Here is a 22342-nt window from a genome sequence, read left to right as displayed (position 1 = left end):
TTCCCCAGAACATTTCTGGGTGCTGGAGATGTATTCCTTGAGTCTAAACTACTGGAATCCATAAATACAGTTTTAATTAAGTTAGAAACTCAATTTCTTTACTATAATAAGCCAGAATAGTTTATCTAAAGGTTTGGTAATTAAATATATTTACTAATTCAAAATCTATAGGATATGAGCATGAATGAAGTTGTGTGTTGCAGCAAAGACTGTTATTTTCCACTCCCATAGAGCTGTGGGGGATTAGTGGGTCTTGTGTAACTGATCCGACCTGATGCAATGTCAGGTGGAGGTAGGGTGGGGGATTAGTGGTCTCATATTACTGACCTGATGAAATGTCAGGTCACCCTTTCTTGGGTGGAAGATTAATGGGTCTCATGACCTGAAGATGTCTTGAATAAACACGAAACCTGAAGTATTTTTAGAGAGATTGTGATAAGTACAGATATAAGCATAAATGCACAAAGTTGTATTCCTTCAACATTACATTACATAACATTTTAAAACATGGAGTGAGAAAGCTGAAAGGTGTGGGTGATTAGAGAGATGGAGTGGAAATGAGTGATGCTAAGCGCTTCTCAAGAGCTGATATTTAATTCGCTACCATGCAGTCACACTCATGCATATGTGTCTTAATTCCCTTGCTGGGTGTGTGTGTGTGTGTGGTTGTTGGAGGGTGTTTGTGTGTGATGTAGGGGTGTAGGTGATGTTGGTGTGTTGAAGGAAGCAAACCTTTTTGAGGGGATAAGGTCGTGTGGTTAGTATAATTAGTTCTAATTTCGTTAGACACACACACACACACACATAGGAATTAAGACAACAAGCATCCAGTGAGGGTCTTGTTGTGATACTGCATGGAGGCGAATTAAAAGATCAGCTGTTGAGGAGCTTATCGCTTGACAACACTGGTGCACGTTACACTCCTTTCCACTCCATCTCTCTAATCATCCACACCTTTCTGCTTTCTCACTCCATGTTTTAAAATGTTATGTAATGTAATGTTGAAGGAATGCAACTTTGCTCATTTATTCTTATACTTATCACAATCTCCCTAAAAATACTTTAGGTTTTGTGTTTATTCAAGACATCTTCAAGGTCATGAGACCCACTCATCACCCACCCAAGAAAGGGTGACCTGACATTCCATCAGGTCAGTAGTATGAGACCACTAATCCCCCACCCTACATCCACCTGACATTGAGTCAGGTCAAGTCCCCCAAAAAATACTTTAACTTTCATCTTTATTCAAGACATTTTGAGAAAATTCTCTCGATTTTCAACCTCGGAAAAATTGTTCCTAAAACCGGAAATTTGGGAAAATGCTGGCTTTGGGAATGATTTTTCGAGCAAATTTCAATTCCGGCTATCTGAGATTTCCGGGTTTGAGGGATTCCAGCTAACGGAAATATTAATGTGTTTAGTGCAGTATGTATATAGATATTACAGGTATACAATGTACAGTCACTCAAAAAATTATGTCAAGAAAATATGATGCAACGGACGAAGGATTTTGACAACCCTACTGAAATAACGTGAATCGAAGTGTTTATTCTGAAATTCAAAGACTCCCCCAAGATAGTTTTATTGAGTGACTGTACATAGACTGTGCAAGTATGCAAACAATGTACCTAGTCAGTGTAGGCATATAAACAATGGTAATCGGTAAGGCGATTCAACAAGGATAGTCAACAAAACCGTCAGTGAGTCTTTGTTGAGTGAATCCAGTTTTACCTAGTATAGCAGGAGGTGGGGTTTCATTCCACACTCCATTTAGTATCCTTGAGTGACTACTTATGTGTACAGCTCTAAATTTATCTCAAATATTAACCCTTAAATGGCAGCTTAGGATTTCCAACTCACCCTTAAATGACAGCTAAGGATTCCCAACTCCACCCTTATAGGTGCAGAAATGTAATGCAAGGAACATGAAACGTCCACTGATGATGCCCTTCGTCCCCTACAGCTACTTTCATTAATGATGGCTGCCATTTAAGGGTTTAAATAATGCCTTCAAACCAGGACAAACAATATGATTCATATGATTTAAGGTTTTTTTGGTTGTTTATTTCTTTGTGGAATATGAGTCTGCGGTTGATAACATGTTTTGAATTCCAGGAACACATCCTCCGACTTATTTGCAGTTATATTAGATTGTGTAAATTTTATATAGAATAGAACCCCGTTTATGTGGAGTCCAGGGAACTGGCTGATTCAACTAACTGGCACTAAATCCAAATACGTACTGTACAGTAATAATAATGAAAATAAGAATTCTACTACAATCGGCTAGAATTATAATTTTGAATACCACGCGCAACGGGGATGAGCTGTCATATTTATTGTTATGATTGACAATAAAATTGACACATAGCATATCATAAAATACAATAGTACTTGTACAAAAATCGCTCCTTTCACACTCAAACCATCCTTTGGGCGACATAACACAGTTCAGCTAGGCAGTCACCCAGGTGACTCACAAACATGTAGCTGCCATGCTGCACTGTACATATGCCATGACATCACATGAGGAGAGGATAGAGTGCTGCAACGTAGTTATAGCCCACCACCTCCACACATGTTCACTTCAAACAACATAAAGAACCATGCTCTTCATTTTTCTTATTTATAGTTTTATATTAGATTTTCTTTATTTCTAAGCCACATTGTTCATTTACAGTACAGTCAAGTGGAATAAGTGTTAAAGGAATCTTGTTTTTCTACAAATCCGTGCATTTTCATGAACACAGTACAGGGGGCTCCCAAATTTGCAGATTTTTATTTTGAGGTCCTCTATTATTCGTGGATGACACCCTGGATGTACCCAAGAATGTCTGTGGGTAGTTTTTAAAGTTGCCAGCATTTTTGCGGCTGGGACAGGGAGCCATTCGTTCTAGAGACAGTAATTTCCTTTACCTGTACTGTATTGTAAATATGTGTATATGTGTGTGTCTACACACACACACATATACAATACAGGTCAAAGAAATAATTGTCCTAAGGGCAAATGCATAAAGGGAATATACAGTACATTTCTTTGTATACAAGTAAAAATTTACCCCGGGGGGGGCAGCAGCAAATGCTATTTGCGGATTTGGCAATTCACGGTCATTTTGAGAACCTAGAATTTGGGGAGCCCCCTGTACTGTACTGCAGTTGGGGAAAGCTCATGAAAATGCACATATTTGCGGAAAACTGACTTTTGAGACACAAATTTGCGAGAGCAACCTGTAGCACATGCATTGTAGGATTTGTTGGGGGATCCCAAGATTAAGGTTTGACTAACCAAAAAAAATCTCAATCTGGTACCTCTTAATCCATGTAAGTGCCGGATAACTGTGATTCTACTGTACATGAGGTTTTAAAATTATAACCCTTTTATACATTGAGGGATTGCTGGATTTTTGCTATAAATACCTTCCCATGGCACTGTTATATGCATTTCACCAAAGAATTTATGGAAAATGGAATGGTATGAGTGGTAGAGAATTTATCATGGTGCATTCACAAACAAAGATCCTGAGGATACACCTTGATGTGGAATGCTTCTGGTAAGGTGCTTCTTGCCTTAAATTATTCACATTAGATCCTGATCAATGTACAATACAGGTTGTACCTCTCTAGTCCGGCATTCTGTGGTCCAGAAACTCCTGTGGTCCGGAACGATTTTAGTTTGCCCAATAGCCAACATCCCTGATGTAACTCAAATGTAATTTTAGTTACAGTACCATCACTTCACTTTGGAGGAATAATTATGGTAGCATTAAAGGTAAATGAAATAGTATTTTAACAGTATTAATTTTTCTTGTTTATTTATTTCCGATCTTACGTTTTTATGCCTTATGTAGGGTGTTTCGAGGGTGAATTTCCATGGTCCGGCACCGGTCAGGTCCCGAGGTTGCCGGACTAGAGAGGTACAACCTGTACTATATTCCTTCTGAAACAGGTAGCTGTCTCAACATTCAGACGAAAATATTATAAATTTATTTTAGCTTTTATTATTATAATTGCATTGCATGTGTCTAGAAGTTGATTTGTTTGGAAATATTAAAAAAAAATTCATTCTCAATAAAAACTCATAATAAGCCTGCACAAGTGTCCTATACTGTATTGATTAATATGTAAAATGATTAGTGCCAAATAGTAAACTCAACTTGAAGATTAGCACTGGACCCTTTATCTGAAGATGAAGAGGAAAATTAAGATCCAAGTACACTGGTTTGGTCCATTTGACCAGAACATTATGCTCATTCAAATCACAAAAAAAAAAACATTGGGGTACTGATAATCATTCATTAATATTTCTTTATACTGTACAACAGTAATGAGAGAATGCCTATAGTTTTTATTTACAGGTACAAAGATTTTTTTATTCTCTTTCAGCCCAAATTTAGATCTTTCACTTATAATCTGGGCCTTTGGTGGACTGGACAGGGTCATTGTTATATGGGTGTGCATGTTTACAAGCACATCAGTCCTGGTTTACCTAAGTTTCCATCACTGGGCACACTACAGACATAATATGCCAGGTATGGATCATACAAAGAAAACTTATTGCAGTACAGTAAACCCTTGCCATTCATGATTTCGACAATTTGCAGTAAGCAGATGGTGGTTAGCTTGCAAGCCTTTTCCTGCAGCACAGAGAGTCACCCCACGCAGCATCTCGTGTTTTATTCTCAAAACTTTAGTGTTTCTGTGTGAAATGGCTCCTAAACGACTGCCTAGTGTCAGTGCTAGTGATGCTAGTGGAGTGAAATGTAAAAGGCAGAAGTCAGTGATGACCCTGACAAAGAAAGTTTTATTATTAGATAGTAAGTTAAAAGAGGGGATGAGTGCTGCCACGGCTGGTCGGTTGTTTGGTATGGGTATACAGTAGTACACTAAGGTAGTTTAAGTTGCTATTCGCTGTTTTGCCAATTCTCACCATTTCTTGGAACCTATCCCTCGCGAATGACAAGGGTCTATTGTATTGATAATATTTATATATATTCAAATGCAAATACAGCATGTAATTTTTTTAATATGTTTATATCCTACTGTACAGATAATATGATAATTTAACCTTGGTTGGGTGCTGCGATGCATAATGTATAATTACGGTATATATGTTTTGAGTTTGCGTAACTTATTGGTAAAACCTGTAGTGCTGAGGCACCTTCATTCAATCGAGCTTTGCGTGTCTTTTTAGTAAAAGAATGCTAATATAGTGACTCCCTGAACAATCACAGATCTTATGTTGATGATTCAGATCATGCTGAGACATTATTTTTGAAGTCTAGATCATAATACTCTATTTATTAGATTTCACTCTCATCCACTGGCCTCTTTAAGTTTGTTACCCTTGTCAGGAATACATACAAGGAAATTCTATCAGTGAATATTTGCAGCATCGTACCCATACTGCGAGAGTATTTTTTTTTCTCCCACCTGCACCCCAGCAACCATTGTTCGTGTATAATTTTGAACGACATGGTCCCCATCTTTGTGTAAAATGTCTTCTACCTTCCCTGCATTTTAACTCGAAGCTCCCAACTGGTTTTTCAATTTGTCATCCATCTTCTCGCTGGAAACAAAGCTGATGCTTGGTAAAGAGAGCATGAAGATTGCTACTGTTTATTTAGAAAGATCAGTCTGCTTGTGTGGGTTGTAGTGAAGGATAATACAGGTTGTACCTCTCTAGTCCGGCATTCTGTGGTCCGGAACGATTTTAGTTTGCCTTATAGGTAGATAAACAGCTTCTTTTTTTTTTACTTATCTGAATTATTATTATTACAGGAGTATTACAGTTTTGCCCCTCAGGCTCCAATGTGGGTCAGTGACCTGTGCCCGGGTGGGCTAATCCCCGTAAAAAAAAAACAACAACAAAGAAGCCGCGGGAAATTAAGGTTTGTTTACATCCGGCAGTTCAGCTCTCTCTGTTTGTCTATACAGAGTACAACATTTAACCCATCAATATATATGAACAGTAAATAAGTGTTGCTTTCATATTCTTATGTAGAGTAATGACGATATGTTTTCACATGAGCGCACTTACATACGCGATCTCACTTTTTTTCTTTAACATTAATGGTTAGCTACTTACCGTATATTGTTCCATTTATTAACATTAATTTTACTACAGCTACAACCAGGGTCTTATTTTCTTGTTTTATATGTAGAACCAATCAGTCACTGGTTTTGTAATCCACAAAAACAATGCTGTCTCATTTCCTTGTGTGTTTTAATATTCTACGTGTTATTAATGAATTGTATTGCTCATTTTGCACACATAAACATTAATTCAATAAAAAAAAACATTCAGTAATAAAAAATAATGAATCTTTTGTACATAAGAGAAATGACGCTGTTTACACGATTGTGCACGCCTAAACGTTGGCAGACCGTTCAAACCCGTCGAAATTCGAGTTTCCGCCGTCAAAATTTTCAATTATGTAGTTTTTTTTTGTGTGTCCAAATAAAAAACGTTGAATTAAAAACTCGCGAAATTTGAGAAGCTAGTGTACGACATTTAATCCTTCAATATGTCTTCAAAGAGACCACGAAGCTGTGAAAGTGGTGCTAATGTAAGCGCAAGTCACTATCTGTCCAGGAAAAGGGTGAATTTCCATGGTCCGGCACCGGTCAGGTCCCGAGGTTGCTGAACTAGAGAGGTACAACCTGTACATGTATTTATGATCTTTAACAGCCTTTATTTCTCTATGAAAATATTAAGTAATACTTGATGAGAGTGTTCTAGCCTTAGTAGCAACCTGAACAAAAAATTTCAATAGAAGATAAAGCTTTCTTACCATGAGAAACGTACAAAGAATGCCGGAAGAATGGGTTTTGTGTGATATAAGTTTTGACATGCAAAATGGGCAGATGAAGATGGCCAAACATATCCTTGCTTTGAGCACTATATTTAGACAATAGCAATGGTTCTTTTTGCAGAAAGGAATTTTATTCTATTTTTAAAGATGAGGAATAGGATATAACTAATATTTTAGGTTAGGCTAGGTAAGTTATTTTTTTCATTTTATGAATGATACATTAAGAGATTGCTGCAATGGGGTAGTAAACATAGCAGAAGCAGAGGCCTTCTCCACAAACAGAAAAACTAAAAAAAATTAAAAAAATGAAAAACACAAAAAGCATTCCTCCTGGATTTTTTGTTTTGTTTATTGAAGTAAGAAAGTTTTTATCTTCTATGGAGAAATTTCATCAGGTTGCTGCTAAGGCCAGGCAATTCTTGTCAAGTAAAGTACAGTATTAAATATTTTCAGCAGGGTATATGCAAGCATTTTTAAGACCCAGGAATGCATTCATGATTTTCCCATAAGAATTTAAATCTGACAATGAATGATGGAACCTAACCTCACTCTCTTTCAAGGATCCATTATACTTATTGGGTATATACCAGGTTTATTTGATGTCTTGCAGTTTATTTAGTGTTATTAGGAGGATGTGTTTGTTTTAAACACACATCTAGTTCGGTGTTACAATATATATTTTTTTTTCCTCTTTTAAATGCTATTTTTCAATCATTTCTCTCACACAGCTGTATATGATTCAGTGGGAGGGATCATTTACATCGCTTACTTAAGTCTGTTCCTCTACTTGCCTCTACAAAGTCTTCTTTACCATGAACTTCCTCCTGCTTCATCCTTCATTATCCTATGTGAACAGGTGAGACAGTGTTATTGGTTTAGCTCAGTTTGATTTTTATTTTTTTTTACCTTTGAGAGAATTAATAATATATTGTAGTGAAGGATTGATTCTAAAAATTTGTTTTATGGCTCAACATGGAAATAAGCAACTTGTGAATTATCGGCAAGAGTCTTGAGTTGTAAGACTGAGTTGAACCAAGCGATATCATAGACTGGGGTCTTTAGAAACAATTGTTAAAAAAATTATTAAATTTGGAAGCAACAGCAATTCATGAGCACGTCATGAGATACACAGATCGAACTTTTAGGAGAAGAGTGGACTCAACTTCATTGTTACACTGCTGTCATAATTACTGACACTCGTAACTATGTTTAACCTTAGATATCTGAGCATCTCTATATATGTTGATATCTCTTTATGAACTCCGGATCAGCCAATCATTCAGATGAAACCTAATAAAATGTCTTTCTTAAAAAATTTTTAACCCTTAGGCCCCGGGCGACATTCCAGAACGTCCGACTAGCGCTCCCTGGGTGACGTTCCAGAACGTCCGCCTATTTTCCTGCCATTTTTGTATTATTTATTTATTTATTTTTTTTTTTAATTATTTTTGGAAAAATTGCATTTTGTTCTCGATTTAACCCCGCGCGGGGGTGGGGGGGGGTTTATTGCCAGCAGCACCCTAACCCGGGGCATAAGGGTTAATTAAAGATAACTCCTGAGTTCTTAGTGAAAACTCTAAAGGGCAACTTTTAACCTGAAGGGAAAAAATAAACATTGGAAGTACAGACATGCTTCCCTGAAATGGGAAGAAAGAAATTTTCTATACTTTTTGTGAATACCTGTGGGAATATGCCAATAAGTATCTTTCAAATCTGTGAGCTTTGACCATATGTTGAGTAGAGGTCTTTGTTTGCTCATTTAGCACCCAGACAGTTTGTCTACCTCCTGGAGGCTTGGGAACATGGAAGGGTCTGAACAAAAAAGGGAATTTGTCTTCATCTCAGATTACACAATTACCACTTACCTAACAACTCCTCAGCAAAATTTCAAAAGAACACTAAATCCTTCTGATCCTGATTGGACTTATGAGGAATAGAACTTGTTTACTGTGGTTATTCCTCTAATAACTTAAGGATTGCCTATCCTAACACCACAGACCTTTGGGAAAAAACGACAAATGTCCTCCCATGGGAAGTTCATCATTAACCTCCATAAACTGAAGGAGCACCAACTACAACATGAAATCTTGACTGGGATGAAATATTTATTATGTCTGAAGCCCCACTGAGCCAGAAAAAAGTTGTATCAACTGTTGCTTTTCAAGATTTCTTTAAGAACTTGGTAATGATGGTGAAGTGTAACTAATTCATTATTTAGTACCAGTCTGTGATATCCAGGGGTTACAGTCTAGGTTTATTGACTATAATTCATAAGTTACTTCATGAAAGATGCTGGCCATGAATTGACATTATTGATATTGGTAATTTTCATTTGGTATCAGTAATTTTTATGTAATTTGAGATGATAGGTTCAATTATTTATTTGTTTTAAGTTATAACCAAGAAATAAATTTTATATGTTACTTTCAGGTGAGAATGTTCATGAAAACTTGGGCATTCGTCAGAAGTAACCTCAACCGAGCAATCAAGTACAAGAAAAATGATGATTGTCAAGCAGGAAATCTTTGTCCTGATTTTTCATATTATTTGTATTTCCTCTTTGCACCAACATTGGTTTATAGAGATGAATACCCGAGGTTTGTGCTGTACCTATGACCTTTTCCATTTCAGTTTTGTGATCTGCATTATAAATAGCAAATGTTGTTGAAAGAGTTATCATATTTTAGGAAAGTTCTTAGTGTACTTTGTAGAATGTTGTTCTTATTCTGAACACATAGTGCAGACTTAGCACTTTTTTTTTTTAGGTGGATTAACCCAACCAGGCACAGGTCACTGACCCACATTGGAGCCTTGGGGGCAAAAATATAATATTAATAATAATAATACAGGGTGTGTTAATAGATAAAGAATTTAATAAACAAATACCTGTACAAATAAAATAATAATAGTAATAATGATAATAATAATAATAATAATAATAAAGAACAATACTCTTCTTTAAATAGTACGGTAATCGTAAAAATTCATACAGTATACTGTACAGTATTCATTTTTACAGAAACGAAACTTGCGATTGGCAGCAAGTGTTCAACGACTTGAGTCAGGTTATTGGCTGCTTATTCTATACACACTTTCTGTTTGTGCGATTTTGTGTACCTGTCTTCCAGAAGTTTGGACAGGAGTCCTTCACTGCGGTAAGATATGCATAAATATTACACTTTATTTTATTAGAATATTCAGGGAGTACATTCTAGAGCCAGAGCATTCCCAGTACTTGGCAACAGTGTGTGTAATGGAAAAATTACCAACTGCCCAACTAGCTAAAGATCTAGCTAGTGGCAAAGTAGGGTAAAGTATAGCAAAGCAAAGTTAATCAAATTGTATTGCCTGTTGTTTCAGTGGTTCTGCTTACTTTGCCAATTGTAAATGTGAAATATATTATCTTTGTTACGTAGAAAAGGCAAGATTCTTGGTTCATAACACAAGAGAAACACTGCATTGATACAGACTGGTAAAGTCAAACAAAAACATGCAGTAAACTATGTAACCACACTGCTCCTATTCCATGGCTGCCTAGTGCATATGCCATTTTATGCCAGCATCACTCAATGTTTATGTTAAAAAGAAGTTGAATCTCTTTCTGCCTGTAAAATTTGCCTTACCCGGTACTAGTTTATCATTTCTGATCAAGAAGTAAACACAGACTAATTGCTTGTACAGTGAGTTCTGCTATAACGCGTGTTTTGATAACGCGAATTTGCTCTAACGCGATTTATGAATAGAGGAACGATATTTGTATAACGCGAACGCTTGTTTGCTGTAATGCGATTTTTGCTTACTATTTTTCCAATTTTGTGGTATTAACTGTGAATATGGTAAAGAAGAATATCTCCAAGAAACGTTCTGGTGATCGAATTCCCGGTGATGATCGTAAAAGAAAGGATATAACACTTGAAGAGAAGCTCGATGTTATCAACCTCAAAATCACCCTTCTCCCCCATCAAGTTATATTCATATTTTTTCAAGGTAAAGTGTTGCATTTACTGTATGATTTCATTATTAGATATGAATGTAACATTTATTTAGACTGTGCTATCCTTTGTGTTAGGTTAACTACTAATTTTTTTTCGATTTCGAGTAGTAATCTGCACCTAACCCTATTTTCTCCATAAGCCCTGTTATTTCTATTGCGCGATTTTCTATAACACGATACAGTGACCCCTCGTTTAACGAACACCTCGGTTGACATAATTTCGATTAACGAACTGCCTTCCATAAGGATCCTCAATTCGGTTAACGAAGTTCTTACGAACCGACCTCAACATGTTTTCGCTTGCACTGACCGGCCAACCAGCTTTAGTATCAATCCGCCAATACATTAATCGGTTCTAGGGCTTAAATTCCTTAATATTTTAGTAAATATCAAGAAGTTTATACTATTCAATAATTTTAAAAGTTTAATATTCAATTTTTTAGTAATTTTAACAATTATTGAACATAATTGAAGGTAAATTTGACTAGTTTAATGCGCGGCATCCAGCCTCTTAACACAGCAAACAGGCGTTAGTCTCTCTCTGTTTTCACTGGAGGTAACATCGTGCTTGAGACTCTCTTCAACTAAACACTTTTTTTCTGTGTTTCCAAGCAAATTATTGGTCATTTTGAAATTTATTTTACATATTGACAATATATAATGCAGTGCAGTGTTGATTTAAAGAAAATAATCTTGAAATACACCAAGAGAACTAAAATTTTATGGGTAAAATGGTGCCATGGGGTGACTTCTCTTCCACCCCAATGCCTTCTCTTCTCCCTTCTCCTCCTCCACCTCCCACTTCAAATACACATCATCATCATCATCCAGGAGCCTTCTACATACACACCTCAAAGTAAGTAAATTTTTCTACCATTTTTGTTGAAGTTAGGAAATTTTCGGTGAGCTGGAACCAATTACCCAAAAACCCATTGAAACAATGGTTTCGGTTGACGAACTTTTCGGTTAACGAACGAATTTCTGGAACGGATTGAGTTCGTTAACGGAGGGGTCACTGTACTGACAAAATTTTCGTTTGTAATTCCCTTTAAAATGGCTGGCAAGCATAAAAGTGAGAGTTCTCGTGGTGCTGAGAAGAAAAAGGGATACCCATTTTAGATTTTCTATGTCTTAGTTGTGCATTTTCAACTCACAACCTGGTCGTCTGTCCCTAACCCTGTCGTAAGTCGAGGACTGACTGTAATAATAAAGAAATATAAATACAAAAATTAAAAAAAGATCAAAAGTGAGAAACAACATATATACTGTGTTGTCAATAGTAAGAGAAACAATTGAGACCCTGCAATTGTGTGTAAATGAGGCAGAAAGTCAGATCAGCAACCTGGGACTTGGTCAAAAGTGTTGTGATGCCATGTGGCAGCAGGGTCCACCATTAGACAACACATTATGCTTCCAATATCTTCCCAGGTGGTAGTACCTCCCTGTTTGGTAGCTGCCTACTCCAGTAACAACTTGTTGCATGCCTTTCACAACTGTGTCCAATATTCATTTCCTAGCAGGGGTCAGAAGTGAGAAGGGTATTATCCAGTGTGAACCTGCCAAACATGACAGGGTTTCTCCAGGTAATCTGGTCTCCTGTATTAATTTTGGACAATAAAGCATGTAATTAACCGCCAGATCAAACGGCTAGTAAGCAAATTAAATGGTGTAAATTATAAATTTAAACATGAATATATATTTTTGAAGGTTTATTGATCCTGAGATGCAGCTCATACATCTTTCTATATGCTGCAGGTACTTTATTATTGTTTTTATTATATCTACATGAGGTAGGCTGATTTATATGACACTTTTCCAGACAAATCTGTTGGTGGCTGTGTTCTCTTGCATGTTCCCTGGTTCACTTGTTCTTCTGTGTGGGTTCTTTGCCATTCTTCATGCCTGGCTGAATGCATTTGGAGAGATAATGCGGTTTGCTGACAGAATGTTCTATAAGGTAAGTTATCGGTAAGTGACCATTTATCCAGCATGCTTGAGACCTGGGTATGTCAAATAGGGTTTTTTTTTCCGGAATTTGAAGTGCCAGGCCTAAAATTTACACAATCCGTGGGGTAATGACCACACTTGTAAGAATAGTTTATTCCCTTTATGTTTTAACCTTATGATAATCTCCTTTTTTTGCCACATTCTGTATGAACGATTGCGTGTGCATGTGCATATAACAAAGAAAAAAATGTAGTATGTATCTACTCGAAATTATGAGTTGAAAAATAACAATAACACAGCTTCGCCTGGTACAAGGAGAGCTATGGGATATAGCTTCAGAGACAGTCTGACTTGCCAAGTCCACACACTTGTTCAAGTCACACACACACACACACACACACACACACACACACACACACACACATACATACATACATATCTATGCTCTTCCTATTTCTTATTTAATAGCAAACATTTTTTATATACAGGTACACCCCATATAATGCAATAAAATAACTACAATAACATAAAAACAATACAAAAGAACACTGTTTGAGTGAGTGAACGTGCGTACATGAGTGTGTGTGTGTGTGTACAATGTTTGTAAGTGAGTGTAAACATTTAAACGCATTTATATTTGCCATATGAAGAATTATGGTACTTTCGGCATATATTTTCACGCTGCGGTTTGAAAGTGAGGGTACAAGTTGGGGTAAATGTCTTCCTCGTGTGAATTTTCATGTACCCGTACATGCCCTATGTGAAATGGTCCCATTGAACTTCATTAATTTCTCAACCACATGGGTTTGTACGTGCAGAAAAAAGTCCATGTGAAGCAGACCTTACTTCAGAATATGAGAGCTGTGGTTAGCCCACCCAGTAGAAATATTACTGTAAGGTATCATAATTTTTCATTTGTGAATAAGTGGGGTATGCTTTGCAAATGTTGAATAAGAGTGTTAAAATATCAATTATAGATAAGTGGGGTTGCAAATAGCGAGATACTGTTGTAAAATCAGCTTATTATTTGAATAGTATGAGTCTAAGGTGATATCATTTTTTTAATAAATATATGGTAACTATAATGTACAGTACAGTTCATTATATTTTTCAGTTGTTGGAATTATTTTATTGTTTCGGTGTTTTCTGTTTTAGTGGACTTGTTTTAATTTGGAACTTTGCAGTTAAATCAAAGTTTAAATACTGTGCAATACATTGAATTAAGATACAGGTACACACATCTAAACAAATACAGATTTTTTTTTTTACTGGGCTGTACACTGTATTCAGTACAGTACAGTACATGATATAGGTAGAAATTTACATACAGTATTTTCTGTCTTCCAGGACTGGTGGAACTCAACATCATATGCTCGATTCTACCGCACTTGGAATTGTGTAGTGCATGATTGGTTGTATGAGTATGTATATAGGGACATCGTTGCATGGCAGGTAAGATTTATTAGAATATTAGTTTTTAATGTTATTTAGTGGATAATACGACCTACCTAAAAGGTGAAAAATTTAATAAACCTTTAAGATATAATAATATATAGAATGGAGCATGTAGTGTTTATTTTGTTTTTACTGTACAGTAATACCCCGATTTACACGGTCAAATGAACCCGCGGAGTACCGTGTAAAACGAGAAATGCGGAAATGGAATAACAGAACATAAGGGATTAATTGAAATAGAGACTGGGCCGACCCCCAAACTCCACTTTTTGCCAACACAATACGTACGTTGTAGTAAAAATAACGTCTTAACTTTATAGAAGAGAAATATGAATAAGAGAATAATATACTGTACCAGGTAAAAGAAAAATCAAGGTTTAACACTTATGTAAGGTTAGGTTCGGAAAATCAAGGTTTAACACTTACGTAAGGTTAGGTGAGGTTAGAAAAAATCAAGGTTTAACACTTATGTAAGGTTAGGTTAGGAAAATCAAGGTTTAACACTTACTTAAGGTTAGGTGAGGTTAGAAAAAATCAAGGTTTAACACTTACGTCAGGTTAGGTTACAAAGAATCAAGGTTTAACACTTACGTAAGGTTAGGTTATGTTAGGAAAAATCAAGGTCTAACACTTACATAAGGTTAGGTTATGTTAGGGAAAAAATCAAGGTTAGGTTTAACACTTACATTCGTAGAAGAGATGGGTCGGCGTACGGGAATGACGGCTGGTTCCGAGGCAGAGGGCAGACTACTGGCCCTCAGGTGAGTCACCATTACTGTCCTCCACATTTGTCAAATCCCTCAGTCACCATCACTGTCACTGGCTTGGCCTGGCTGTGGTGGGTTGCAGGCAAAGAACTCGGTAATGCTTTGTTGACGGCTAGTGTTGATGTTGTCGTGATACACCTTGATGTACGGCTCCATAGCCTGCAACAGCTGGGTAGTGAAGACTTCATACTGGTTATCGTTAGGGTCGTCGGAAAGGAGGAGCTTGAGTTTCTCTGCACACTCGACGGCACCCCTAACATTACCATGCGTTAACTTGTGTTCTTCTCGGGATGACGCACCACCTGCATCTTCACTGATCTGATCGTCTTCTAACATCTCGTCAGCAGTCACCTCAGGATCCCTGATCACCTCCAGGATGTCTGCGTTGGTGGTCTCGGAGAAGCCTGCAGCTGTAACACTCTGCGCAGCTTCTCTGGCAAGGTCCACTGCAACAGACTGAACCTCAACAGTCACAGGTTGACTCTGCCTCCCACCAGGGATACCTTGCAACACATGCCTCCATACGTGACGAACCGTTGCTACAGACAGCTGTTCCCATGCCTCCACCAAGAAGTCCACAGCTTTCTTGACGTTAAATTTCTTCCAAAAGTGTTTGACGAGAACTTCTTGATACGCCAACTGTTGTTCCTCGTCCTCTTCGCTCTTGCTATCGGTGTCACTCAGGTTACGCAACTCATCCTTGGTGTTGGTACAGTCGTTCAGGAGCTTAAACTTCTTTGCAGAGTTTGCAGCTTTCACATTGCAGGTTAATTCTTGGTCCATGGGCTAGATTAATGACATAGTGTTGGGAGGAAGGAAGACCGCTTTTACGTTTGGGTGACGATCCAACAGTAGGAGCGAGTGAGTGTCCTGGTGCGTTGTCAAGGAGCAACAAAATGTTGAATGGAACATTCTGTTGCTCGCAGAATTTCTTCACGTCGGGAACGAAACAGTCATCAAACCAGAAGAGTGACAGAGCAGAGAACATCCACGCATTACGTGCGGTTAGCCAGTGGACATTTAGCTTGGTCATGTCCACATCCTTGTAGGCGTGCGGCTTGTGGGCTGTGTGGATCACCGATAACTTGAGTTTACAGGAACTGGAGGCATTGGTGGTAAAGAGGACGGTGATGCGCTCCTTCTGCAACTTCCAGCCCCGACACTTGCTGGCAGACTGGACAACGAAGGTCTTGGAAGGTAACTTTTTCCAGAAAAGACCAGATTCGTCCATGTTAAACACCTGGTCGTCGGTGTACTGTACTTCCTCCATAACCTCACGTAAGAACGGAGGAAAATCCTTAGCCGCAACACGGTCAGCACTCACTTCTTCACCACCAGTGTTAATGTTGGTGATCTTGTTCCTCTTCTTAAACCTTTGCAGCCACCCAGAGGAAGCATTGAAGGGTTTGGGCTCTGCAATTCCCATCTTACGTGTCACTGCTGCGTACAGTTCATGTGCGTACTCCTGAACTGACCGCGTGTCGACTGCCATGTTCTGTCTTGCCTGATGAACCAAGTAACACACAAGTAAATTTTCTGTCTTCAGAAGCACCTTGTTCTGGCAATACTTGATCATTGAAGCACCTGCAGTCTTTGTGATGTTCATGTGATCTTTTATCTTGGCTGCATCCTTCTTTACCGTCCGGATCGTAGATTCGTTCACGCCATGCTGGCGCGCCAAATCAACTTGTCTTGTTCCTTTCTCCAACTCTTGAATAATCTTGTACTTCACATCGTAGCTTAGGGAACGTCGTATCTTCTTTGGCTTAGGGTGGCTGGGTTCAGGTAAGGCAAGGTTTTTCTGTGGTGGTGGTGGTCCGGTGGCAGCCATTCTTACGGAACAATAGATACCGGTATACACCCGCCGGCTGGTGGGCACATCATATTACATTAGACCAATCACAGATGGAGGGGAGGGAGGTAAGGATGCGTGGCCCAATTACAGTCCGATACGTCATATGACATCAGCGATAACGCAACAGAGACATCCACTGCGCAACCTTCTCGCGTCGCGTGCCCAACATGGCGGGAGATGGCCGGAGGTTTGAATCCAAAAGTGGTGGCGTGGCAGGACCGCCAGCCTCTCTCCACGTATATGAGTAGATGCACCGCGTAAAGTGGGCATTCCGTTTCTGGCGGGGTACTGTGTAAATGTGGAAACGCGTAAATTGGGGTATTACTGTCCTAGAAATTTATGAGTTTTACTTTTGGAATTTGTGATCCCCAAATTTTTTTTATTCTCAATTTACTTTTTAACCAAAAATTTATGTAGACACCAACATTATGTGTGTCATTTCCTACTTTGCATGAAGATAGTCTTATGCCAAACTCATGAAGGTTACTGGTATTATATGACTCAATAAACTCCTTGACATTGACACGGCTTACACCTGCTGTACATACTGCATCTGTTCTTCCACTACCTCTGCTTCTCCTCAGGTATTGTAAATACTTTTATATGCAGTTAATTGGATATTATGTATTGTTAGGATGCATAATGAAAACCTATGGTATAATGATCAATGGTCTTACCTTTTATTAACAACATTGTTGTTATTATTGTTAGGTTAATAAATTCTGAATACCCAGTACAAAGCAAGTGTGTACTGTTCTGTACTATACAGTAACCTGCTTATGGAACTGGTGGTGTAGACACCTTTATCTAATAAACCCTCTTTATTTCTAAAACATTTAACAGGTTTTACCCAGTTAATCATTTCTTCACATTTACCTGCCCTTCAGAGAAAGCAAGGTGAAGGTTGTGCACGGCTGCGATGCTTCCCAATGCTGGTGGTGTTCTTTATATCCTCAGTGGTGCATGAGTACATCTTGGCCTTTGCATTTAAGTTCTTTTACCCTGTTCTTCTCGTCATGTTTGGAGGCTTTGGAGGTAACACACTAAAATTACAGTACAGTAGACCTTACTTCTTTGCACAGTTGTTCTTCTTTATCATTATCAGTTAAACAAAGGAGAATCTATGATAAGTATGCTTTCATATAAATTTATTTTACAGTACAGTATATGTATTGTTCATAGAAGAGTTAATCAAAAAGAAAGTTTAAAGTTAGATAAAGTAAGTGTTGAGTGGTCATGTTGTGCCATAGAAGTTATAATCATTCTCAAACTTATGATATTATTGATTAATTTTTAAACTTATTGTAGATCAGTACAGGTCCATCACCGATTTTCCAGCACCCTTGGTTCCAAAGCCTTGCCTGATTATCCATTTTGCCGGACCAACCGAGGTCAGGTAATAATAATTCAACAATACACCTCTGACCCACTAATGATACACCTCCCATGTCTCTAAAGCACCATGGACTGCTAGAAACATAAATTAAACAATTATTAAATGTAAATTAAATGTGAAAACAACATAATTTTGAGCAACATTACTGTACACACTTTGTACTCAAAATGTACTAGACTAGACTAGACTAAATTTTTTATCTCTTGTGAAAACTACCTGTATGTTATGTTTATACTCAAATTAATTACTATCTTGCAAGGATTCCAGCAATGTAATTTATATTCTGCTAAGTCTAGTCTGCTACCTTTTATAAGATAAAAACTTTAAGCCTAAAACTCCCATCACCCAGGCTGGGAGGGAGGGAGGGAAGTTAAGTGCCCTCTCATAATTTTGTCCGGACCAAAGGAGGTGCCGGATCATCAGTTCCTGGATAATCGGTGGTGTGTCTGTACTAAGTTAAAGCAGTACGTACATAAATCATAAATGTCAGTGTGCAGTAAGAAAAATTGCTTTAGTGAAAAGGTAAAAAAAAAATTGTCCTGTCAATACAGTATATCCCCAAGTTAAGCCAACCGTGATGGGGGGGTAGTGGTGACTAAGCCCGTGAGAGTGTTAAGCCCAAAGTGCACCAGAGGAGAGCAGATTTGCTTGCACAAGAATTGCTATAAACATTAAACCATGTGACAGAGGCATCTTGAGCCTATGTTGATTTGCCACTGGTGTGATGGACACTCCAATCCACTTGTCATTGTTTTACGCCCAATATTGGCAAGTTTTACCACCCAGAACTCAGATTTCCAAACCCTCCCCTACCCCTGGACAATACTGGAATTTGAGTAGGATAATGACGAGCAGCAGGTTTCTCGCCCATATCATTCTCTAGAGCAAGACCAGGGGATTCTGGTACTGTAGAAAATGGATTTTTGCACCCATGGTGGGCTTGTCACTGTATTACACAATGCTTCATATGTGCCTATATAGTATGTATAGTGTGTGTTGATACCATTTACTGTACTGTATACAGTATGTATGTATATCTTTATATAGGTATTTGTGTGTTCATTTATTAGTATAAGAATAGTTATACATCATGTTTTGTTTCTATCATGAATATCCTTATACAGTACACTAGAGCACTGTATTATAATAATGTATTTTTTGCAAACTCATAATGGCTGAAAATCAGGACATTTTATAATTTATTACTGTAACATCCTCTTTCTTGTTACTTTCCAGTTGCTTTTATGTTTGTGAACAGTAAAGCTCGCCAGTTCAACATCTTCCTCTGGGTCACGCTGATATTTGGAACAGGCGTTTTAATGTGCTTATACAGCATGGAGTGGTATGCCCGCATTAACTGTCCACCTGTTTATGTAAGTTGAAATCTACGTCATGTAATGTAATTCAGTCTAAATTTGTGTCAGTTATCTTTACTCTTCTCCAACTTTTGTCTGTGGTAGTTCAAGGGGTTTGGAAATCTTAAAGAAAGATGGAAATAATAAGTAAGAATGGTGCAGGACAATTGTAGAAAGCAGCAGTAAAATTATTTATAGAGTGAATACCAAAATATTTCCTGTATGTAGTGTATTAAGCTAATCTTCCTCTAGGTGCTAGTTGATGTTGTTTTTATTCTCCTTCTGCATAATGTATCCTCAACACTCACTTTCTTATTCATGTTTACCTTTAATTTTGCTCAACTTTATTTATAATCAACTCCTGAATTTCTTCCAATGAGAGCATTCAGGTTCTCATTATAATGTTACTTTCTGTAGTTCTCGGGTGAAGTAGAAGTACAGTAAACACGTGTAATGCTACCATGGTTATTCAGTATTTTCATGAATTAAGTGGTAAGAAAGATGAAAACAGTAGTACAGTAATGGGAGGAGTGAGTCGGATATTGTGTGTGTGGGAAACTGCTTTAGTGGGTAGTTTAGAAGAGAAGTTACAAATGTTGATGAAGAAGTTTAGAAGGATGTATAGTAGGGGAAAGATAGTGCTGTACTAAATGTGAACCAAAGTAAACTCATGAAAATAATTTAAAAAAATGAGACTGGGAAAATTGAATGTTAATTTGAGTGGAGATGGAGTGAATAAAGTGAGATACTTTGGATATCTGGGAAGATGAAGTGCCAGCAGAGGAAATAATGAGTGATGAAATGAACTACAGTTTAGAGTAGTTGAGGGAAAGGAAGCAGCAAACTAATAGGTGCCTTTAGAAATTTAGGGAAACTACCTTGCCATATGAGAAAATGGATATATTACAGGGAATCATTTAACTAACAGAAATTGGTTCTGAGTTTACTTTGGTCGTTTAGACACATTGAGAGAACAGGAAATAAATGATTGGAGGGGGAAACCAAGTTGCTGGGAGGATACAGTGAAGTACTTGATTGAAGTGAGGGGGATGAACATTCAAGAGGGAATAATATGTGTTGGCGGTACCTTGTAAATGCAGGCGGCTGCATTTACAAGGTACCTTGCAAGGAATGTAATATGTTTTACTTAGGCCAGACAGGTAAATATCTTGTAACTAGACTTAAACAACATAAATATAGTGTCAGGACAGGCCAGGAATCCAATGGTCTGTTTGTTCATTTGAGGGATAATAAGCATTGCATTGACTGGGATAATGCCTCCTCAATATTACTTTGTAATTCAATTGACAGTAGGAACATTATAGAATCCAGTCTCATTAAACATACAAAATCCATCAACATGAATTTGAGTAATGGTATGTACAAACTGGATAATTTCGTAATTAAGAAGATTTGTAACCAGGTGAGAAGGTTGGGTCATTTTACCCTCTGACCTGACTACTGACTGCTGCTGCGGTGCTTATGAAGATTAGTAGGGTCACTACCAAGTGACCAGACCAAGAGAGCTAAAATATTATGGGTGAAATGGCGCCATGGGGTGACTTCTCTTCCACCCCAATGCCTTCTCTTTTTCCTTCTCCTCTACCCCCATTCTAAATCCCATCATCATCATCATCCAGGAGCCTTCTACATACACACCTCAAAGTAAGTGAACTTTTCTACCATTTTTGTTGAATTTAGGAAATTTTCGGTGAGCTGGAACCAATTAACCCAAAAACCCATTGAAACAATGGTTTCGGTTAACGAACTTTTCGGTTAACGAACGACCTTCTGGAACGGATTGAGTTCATTAACGGAGGGGTCACTATATATATATATATATATATATATATATATATATATATATATATATATATATATATATATATATATATATATATATATATATATATATATATATATATATATATATATATATATATATATATATATATATATATATATATATATATATATATATATATATACGAGGTCTGTCCAAAATGAAACCAAACTTTTTAAAAAACAAATTTATTGCTTTACTTACAACTTAATCAGACTTGTCTCCGTCAAAGTACTCCCCTCAACTGTTGATTCACTGCTCCCAACGTTTTTTCCAGTTCTGGAACGCGTTTTGAGGGATGGTGCGCAGGTCTCAAAGCGAATTTTCTTTTATCTCTTCTATTGTCTGAAATTGGCGACCTTTCAGGGCGGATTTCAACTTTGGGAAGAAAAAAAGTCCGCAGGGGCCAAATCCAGAGAGTGGGGTGGCTGGGGAACAATAGTCGTCATGTGCTTCACCAAAAAGTCACGGATAAGGAGTGATGCGTGAGCAGGTGCATTGTCATGGTGCAGCATCCAGGTCTTGTTTGTCCCCACCTCAGGCCTCTTCCTTCGCACTGACTCCCTCAAACGCTTCAGGACCTCAAAGTAAAACTCTTTATTGACTGTCTGACCACGTGGAACAAACTCATGACGAACGACGTCCTGCCAATCAAAAAAGACGATCAACATCACCTCCACATTTGCATGACTCTGACGTCCAGATTTGGGATTGTCTTCGGTGGATGTTCTTCCCCTTTTGAAACGCTGGTGACATTGCGTACGGCTCAAACAATCCTCCCCATAAGCCTGTTGCAACATTTGAAAAGTCTCCTTAAAAGTTTTTCCCGATTTGAAACAATTTCACGCAAACACTTTGCTCTTCAAGATCCTTCATTGTTCAACTTGCAACAAATCGCCAAGTACATTAAACACACGT

The 22342-nt window shown here is 37.7% G+C and overlaps 1 protein-coding gene across 4 annotated transcripts in view; it reads left to right on the top strand.

Annotated features, from left to right (window-relative positions):
• LOC121873321 (sterol O-acyltransferase 1-like) overlaps positions 1-22342 on the top strand; it is an 80207-nt gene that overhangs the window by 39610 nt on the left and 18255 nt on the right. For 2 of the 4 annotated variants that reach the window (XM_042376834.1, XM_042376835.1), the window contains exons 5-12: positions 4384-4529; positions 7541-7668; positions 9243-9409; positions 9832-9967; positions 12626-12763; positions 14101-14205; positions 17718-17865; positions 19463-19599. In XM_042376834.1, coding sequence (XP_042232768.1) covers positions 4384-4529; positions 7541-7668; positions 9243-9409; positions 9832-9967; positions 12626-12763; positions 14101-14205; positions 17718-17865; positions 19463-19599 — 1105 coding nt within the window. Of the gene's footprint in view, positions 1-4383; positions 4530-7540; positions 7669-9242; positions 9410-9831; positions 9968-12625; positions 12764-14100; positions 14206-17717; positions 17866-19462; positions 19609-22342 lie in introns of those variants that run through there. The other 2 variants (XM_042376836.1, XR_006090216.1) reach the window with 2 other exon arrangements.

Source organism: Homarus americanus, unplaced genomic scaffold, assembly GCF_018991925.1.
Source record: "Homarus americanus isolate GMGI-L3 unplaced genomic scaffold, GMGI_Hamer_2.0 scaffold32929, whole genome shotgun sequence".
NCBI lineage: Eukaryota > Metazoa > Arthropoda > Malacostraca > Decapoda > Nephropidae > Homarus > Homarus americanus.
This window is presented reverse-complemented; position numbering and strand designations above follow the sequence as displayed.